This window comes from Amborella trichopoda, chromosome 9, assembly GCF_054954075.1.
Source record: "Amborella trichopoda isolate Santa Cruz 75 chromosome 9, AtrichopodaSantaCruz75HAP2 v2.0, whole genome shotgun sequence".
Lineage (NCBI taxonomy): Eukaryota > Viridiplantae > Streptophyta > Magnoliopsida > Amborellales > Amborellaceae > Amborella > Amborella trichopoda.
In genome coordinates this window covers 41,705,004-41,712,044 of record NC_142344.1, presented here as the reverse complement: position 1 = coordinate 41,712,044, position 7,041 = coordinate 41,705,004, and the positions used below count along the sequence as shown (strand labels likewise).

Sequence of the window (7,041 nt, the reverse complement as noted above, 5' to 3'; positions counted from 1 at the left end):
AATACACGCATGGCGTTGCAACGCAAAGTGAGTGCCAGTGGCTAAAACTTCCATCAACTGCAAACAGTGGTATGACCCCCACACTTTGGGCATAACTCTAGATCTTTGCAAGGTTTTACCATGGTACAAAGTGCAATATTATAGTTGACAAACATACATTTCATTCAAGATCGGTTTGAGCCCATTTGGACATCGTTTGGTCACCGAAGGAATCGGTGCAAAAACCATCACTATTCTTGGAAACTCACTTTTAAAGTTTAGCATGCTGAAATTAAAATGCAACATTTCATAAGTGAAGATAAGTTTTGATGCAAAACCCTATTCATGTTAAACAAATCTTGCAAGTGGACTGCTTCATAAACTTAACAAGTTCATTTCCAAAACTACAATAATCATTCAATCTCATTTTTATTCAACTACATTCATACTCTTTATTCCATTGTTTTTATCATCTTTAATCCTTGAAATCGGTTACTAACAAGTTAATTGATACATGAACCCTAAATCCACTTACTTGATGCTCACGGTGTCTTCAACCTCCCACTCACAGGTTACCTCGAGCGCCTAAAAATGGTTTCCTCCAAGGGCAGTTCGTTTGGTTCTAGAGAGAGAGAGAGTAAGTGAGGGAAGAAAAAAAAATGGTAGTGGAGAGGAAGAGAAAAGGGTTTAAGTATTCAAGGTAGGTGAAGGTCACTGTAGATGATGTGTGCGGTACTAACGTAGGCGGTGCTCACACGTGCAGCTCTATCAGTGGTCAAATCTCCATTTTTACTCACAACACTACCTTTCATTCTCGTGCAGCATTAGTTCCTTACACGAGCGGCATTACTCTCATTCACGCACTGCGTTCTCCTCTCTCTTCACAAACAACACTAGGGCTCTTTCCACAGACACGGTGCTAGGCATCTTCTACACATGGCGCTACTCTTACCAGCGCGACGATGCTTCTTTCTCTCTCTCTTCTTCCATGTGTTTTATCATATGCGTCTCACTCTCAGGAAAATCTGTGGTCCTTATAACATCCCCCCCTTAAAACGGATTTTGTCCTCAAAATCATATTTTTGTTAATAAAAAAGGTGGGGGTACTTCTCCCGAATTTTGTTCTCTCGTTCCCATGTTGATTCTTCTCTTGAATGATATTGCCATTGTACCCGGACTAGGGGAATTTCTTTATTGTGCAAAACCTGTACCCTCTTATCTAATATCCCAATCGTTTGCTCAACATAGGTCAGGTCTTCTCTGATCGGGATTGGTTCGTACTTCAAGACATAGGATGGGTCAGGTTGATATTTTCTCAACAGCATGAAAAACATTGTGAATGTTTTCCAATTCAGGTCGCCATGTTTCCAACTCTTTCCAAGATTTCAAAAGGTCCAATGAATCGCTGGCTCAGTTTCCCCTTTTTTCCGAAACTCATAATGCCCTTTGTCGGCGATACTTTTAGGAAGACTCGATCACCTACTTCAAACTCGAGGTCTGTCTTGCGATTATCGGTGTAACTCTTCTGCCGACTTTGGGCTACTCTAAGCCGCTCCCGAATTAAGGTAATCTTCTTAGAGGTCATTTGATCAATTTCAGGCCCCAACAATTTTCGTTCGCCCACTTCATCTCAACAAATGGGTGATCTACACTTCCTTCCATGTAAAGCGTCATAAGGCGCCATGTGAATGCAAGCTTGGAAGATGTTGTTAAAGGAAAACTCTATTAGGGGCAGGTGGTCCTCCCAGCTTCCCTTAAGATCAGTAATACACGCCCTCAACATGTCTTTCAGAGTTTGAATGGTCCTTTTTGACTGCCCATCTATCTGGGGGTGGAAGGCGGTGTTGAAAGCAAGTCTAGTTCCACAGGCTGACTGCAAGCATGCCCAAAATCTAGAGGTGAACCTGGTGTCCCTATCGGATACGATGTTGATAGGTATTCCAAGCAACCTCACAATTTCTCTGATGTATAATTGGGCCAATTTATCTGGAGTATAGGTTGTGTGAACCGGTAAGAAATGAGTAGCCTTAGTTAATCGGTCCACAATGACCTAGAAACTATCATGTCCAGCACTTGACCTAGGCAATCCAGAAACAAAATCCATTGTAATGTGTTGCCACTTCCACTCTGATATGAGTAAGAGTTGCAATAGCCTGGTGGGTTTTTGATGTTCCGCCTTCACTTGCTGACACGTTAAGCACTTAACGACAAACTGAGCCACATCTCTCTTCATGTTGTTCCACCAGAAGGTCTTTTTCATATCTTGGTACATCTTTGTACTCCTAAGGTATATCGTGTAACGGGCGTGGTGGGCTTCTTCTAGAACATCCCTTTTTACACTTTTGTCATTAGGAACACACACTCGGCCCTTAAACCTTAATAACTCATCATTGTTTATGATGAAATCCTCTCCTTCCTCCACTTTCATTTCTTCAAGAATTTTCACAAGTTGAGGATCTTCTTTTTGTGCCATTCGGATTTGTTGGAAGAGCTGGGGCTCTATCCTTATACACGAAAGTGTCCCAACCCTATTCTCAAGGGGTAGGGTTGGGTGCCATTCCACTGCACCCTCCAGTAATCCCATTTCTAGAACCATTAGGTGCACCACTGATATTACGGCTTTTTGACTTAAAACGTCGGCTACTACGTTAGTTTTTCTTGGATGGTTATTGATTGTACAGACGTAGTCTTTTAGTAGATCCATTCATCTCCTTTGCCTCATGTTCAACTCCTTTTAAGAAAATAGATAATGACTCTAGATTTTCAGAGCAAAAACTATCGCCGCAAGCTCCAAGTCATAAGTTGGATAATTTTGCTCATATGGCTTCAGCTGCCTGGCGGCATAAGCAATGACTTTACCTCTCTACATGAGTACACATCTGAGCCCTTTATGGGACGCATCGGTGTAAACCACAAGGTCCTCATTTCCTTCAGGTAAGGTCAGTATTGGGGCAGTGGTTAGTCTCTTCTTAATTTCCTGGAAGCTTCTCTCACAATCCTCTGACCACACAAACCTCAATTTTTTCTGGGTCAGCCGAGTAAGGGGGAGTGCTATCTTTGAGAATCCCTCTAAAAGGCACTGGTAATATCAGGCTAACCCTAGAAAACTACAAACTTCGGTCACATTTATTGGTCTCTCCCACTTAAGTACGACTTCAATCTTAGAGGGGTCAACCGTGATCCCATCCTCAGAAATAATGTGCCCCAGGAAAGATAAACTAGGGAGCCAAATTCACTCTTGCTTAACTTAACATACAATCTTTCTGACTTCAAAGTTTGCAAAACCATTCTCAGATGTTGTCCATGTGGTTCCGAGCTTTTCGAATATACCAAAAATTTCGTCGATAAATACCACTACGAAATCATCTAAAAAAGGTCGGAACACTCTATCCATCAAGTCCATGAATACAGCAGAGGCATTGGTCAACCCGAACGGCATTACGAGGAATTCATAGTGACCTTATCGAATTCTGAAAGTGGTCTTTGAGATGTCTCCCTCTTTGACCAGCAATTGATGATAACCCGAGCGGAGAGCAATCTTTGAAAACACTTAAGCCCCTTGGAGTTGGTAAAAAAGGTCATCAATTCTAGGCAGGGGATACTTATTCTTTACTGTTACTTGGTTCAACAGCCTATAGTCAATGCACAGTCTCAGGGATCCATCCTTCTTTTTCACAAATAGGACTGATGCACCCCAGGGTGACACACTAGGTCGGACGAATCCCTAGTGTAACAATTCCTGCAACTGTTCTTTCAACTCTGTCAACTCTGTTGGAGCCATTCAATATGGGCCTTAGAAATGGGAGCAGTGTCAGGGACTACATCTATCTCAAATTCAACCTCCGTTATTGGAGGTAGGGATGGTAACTCTTCCAGGAAGACCTCGAGGTACTCTCTCACTACTAGTATTCCTTCTAGCTGGGTCTGGACGTCCCGATTTCAACCACATAGGCCGGATACCTTCACTTCTCTTAGTTAGGAGGCGAGAGGCCCTAAGAGTAGAGATAAAGTGCAGAGGGGAAGTATCCCTAGTACCCTCAAAGTGTAGCTCAGCTTGAGCAGGGCGTTTAAAGGTTACTTTCTTCTCATGGCAATTGACGGTGGCATAGTGTGTGTACAACCAATCCATGCTCAGAATAACATCGAAATCCTGAATCTCTAGGAGGATCAAATCTACGGGCAGGTCACACATATCAATTGTAATTCCACACTTTCGATACACTCTATCAGTTTCCATAGAATCCTCTACAGGCGTGCACACTGTTAGAGTATAATCAAGACATGTAGGTTCAACATTTAGATAGTAGGCAAAATGAGGTGCAACAAAAGAGTGAGAGGAACCAGAATCAATCAGAGCTCTAGCTTTAATACCACAAATAGAGACACACCTCTGATCACCGAGGTAGATACCTTAGCTTCCTGTTCAGTGAGGGCAAACACTCACCCTTGTGTCTTCAGTTGATCATCTGCCTTTTCCATAGGGCAATCCTTAACCCAATGACCAGGCCTGCCACTCCGGTGGCATATATTCTACTTTCGGTAACACTCGAATGGTTATCCTTCCTACAATGAGGGCAGACCGGGTGTCGATCATTCTCTCTGTTGCCCGGGAAATTTTTGTAAGCTCCTTCTCTAACATCCCTTCTTGGGATCTGTCGGGGCTTCTTCCCAAACTTTCTCGATGGTACGACCTTCATCTTTCCTTCCTTCCTTGATCTGTGGTCTTCATAGTCCCTTTCAATCTTTAGGGCGAGGTCTACTAAAGGGGAGTATAACTTCAAATTGGCCAACAATACTCTCCCTCTGATGTCCGACCGAAGGCCCCTCTCAAATTTGGCCGCCTTTCGCGTGTTGATGTTGATAATGTGGGGTGTGTATCTAGACAGCTCTGCAAACTTAGAGGCGTACTGCTCCACTGTCATGCCCCCTTGCTGAAGCTCAATAAATTCTACTTTCTTCCTCTCCCTGACGGAGTCTGGGAAATACTTCTCATCGAATGCCATCAAGAAGTTGTCCCAAGTGGTCTCAGTCCCTGATTTGCTCTAAGATTGCTTCACCGAGTTCCACCAATATTCAGCCTCCCCTTCCAACATAAAGGCTCCCAACCTGACCTTTTGTTCATCTGAGCAGTGCAATACCTCTAGAATATTTTCTATCTATCTCTTCCACCTCTCAGCCTTCTCTACTCCTCCTTGCCCCAAAAAGCTTGAGGGCGTCATCCTTCTAAATATTTCTATCAAGCGCCACTGTCGTTTTGCTCTGGGGTAGGTGTAGACTGAGCTGTCATCGACTCCTTCATCATTTAGGTCATTGCCTCCAGAATCCTATAAAACTCACCGAGCATTTCGATGTTCTCATTGCTGAAACTCCAATTGTTGGTACGAGCCCTCAGCATATTCAACTTAACACAGGAGCACCCAATCATTGGCTTATACCTAAAACTATCCTAAGGACTCTTCTAAAATCCCCCTAGGCCAAATATCCTATCTTGGCTGCTCTTATACTATAACTGGCACGATCTGGCCCCCAACCCCTATTTCGTACTCGACGGAGGATGACCGAGAGCAGGTTCGTGATCCAGAAGTAGCACATGTCACTCAGGTCAGAGCTGACTCAGTGTCGTTATATCAGTAATCAAAGCAAACCATAGCAAAGAACTAAATCGATGATTCTAAATTCAAATAAATGTTTAAACTTTCGAGAAATCTATCCTCACTAAAACTACAATACGTAAAATTTCTTCCCAAAAACATTACACTTAAGTCTGGGACAGCTGGGCCTAATAATACATCTTTCCAAAATAAACAAAATTCAAGACTAACTGCCCGATTACATACAATATCATAATTTATTCTTAGCAGAGTGCAGCCTCGACTTCCAAACGCGAACCTCGCATCTCAGACCCTTGACCGGTTTGCAAGCAATCTACAAGAGGGGAGATATAGTGGGATGAGCTATAAAGCCTAGTAAGTAGATCTAAGTGCCATGCATCATTAGTGAGTCTACTCATGCATCATAAGGTGTTCTTCCAATTATGAAAAGTCATAATACGACGGTCCTATATGTCAAAAATCATATCAGAACATCAATATTCAGTGTCATTTATCATACCATCATTACAATTGTCAACATTCACAATCATAATTTAATCATTACCCACACACTCCATAGTTCACCTCCTCCCGAAGTAGAGGCCCTATCAATCAGGCTAAGCCAATCCCATTGCTTAGGACCTCTACCATCACTCAGGAGGGAGTGCAATGACAAGTGGGTAAATCCACTTCGTAATGCTCTCATACCCACAAGGCGTCAGTTACTAGTCTCATCTCATGAATCTTTGAGGGGTGCGACCCTCCCATTTCACTTTCCCCTAACTCCATCATATCATTCAACAAGTTAGGGGACATAGCCAGCATCATTAGTCCCAATGTATCAGTATCCACTACCGATGGGTACCCCATCACGCAATGGCCAGTATTACTGTCACGGTATGATAGTAGTAGTATCACAATATCATAATAGAACAGTACCTACTACCAATGGGTATCCCATTGCATGGTGGTCAAGATCACGACATCATATTACGCTCAAGCATTCAATTCATTCATGCCGAAACAGTACCCTACAGATAATTCAATCCTCATTATGCAAAGTGTGAGTCTTGCTCAGAACTATCCATCAGTCACATAACATTATGATGTTTATTAGGAATTACCCATTATATGAGAGCTATCATATTGAATTTACATTAGAATTCAGCATTAGTATTACGATACTTACCATGTAACATACGTCATGGAACTATCACAGTAGCAGGTCATTCATCAATTTTCGTGTAACGCATAGCTGCATGGTATCATTCACATAACAAGATGGCAATTAATATTCATCACATGAAATTTATCATTCCGGTCGCAAACGTCGCTCATGTGGCAGTGACCCAACCAGTGCTACATGCATAGCTTTACTCTCTCGGCATTATGCACCCATCTTTGCACAAGCGGCATTACACACAGCGTTACACAAGCGACGTTTCATGCACGGTATTGCATAAGCAACAAT

The 7,041-nt window shown here is 42.7% G+C and overlaps 1 protein-coding gene across 1 annotated transcript; it reads right to left on the bottom strand.

Moving 5' to 3' along the window:
- Nucleotides 1–3,814: 3,814 nt before the first annotated feature.
- Nucleotides 3,815–4,982, bottom strand: LOC105421034 (uncharacterized). The gene is made up of 2 exons (XM_011626895.1): nt 4,482–4,982; nt 3,815–4,369 (listed from the first exon to the last, which is right to left on the bottom strand). Exons 1-2 carry the CDS (start codon nt 4,980–4,982, stop codon nt 3,815–3,817), a joined length of 1,056 nt encoding a protein of 351 aa, XP_011625197.1.
- Nucleotides 4,983–7,041: the final 2,059 nt, after the last annotated feature.

Excerpts from the sequence above, each read along its gene's own strand:
- LOC105421034 (XM_011626895.1), bottom strand. The coding sequence starts at position 4,982 with ATGGCATTCGATGAGAAGTATTTCCCAGACTCCGTCAGGGAGAGGAAG. Across the intron at positions 4,370-4,481 it reads CCACCGGAGTGGCAGGCCTG|AGGTGTGTCTCTATTTGTGG; the intron begins GTCATTGGGTTA and ends CTCGGTGATCAG.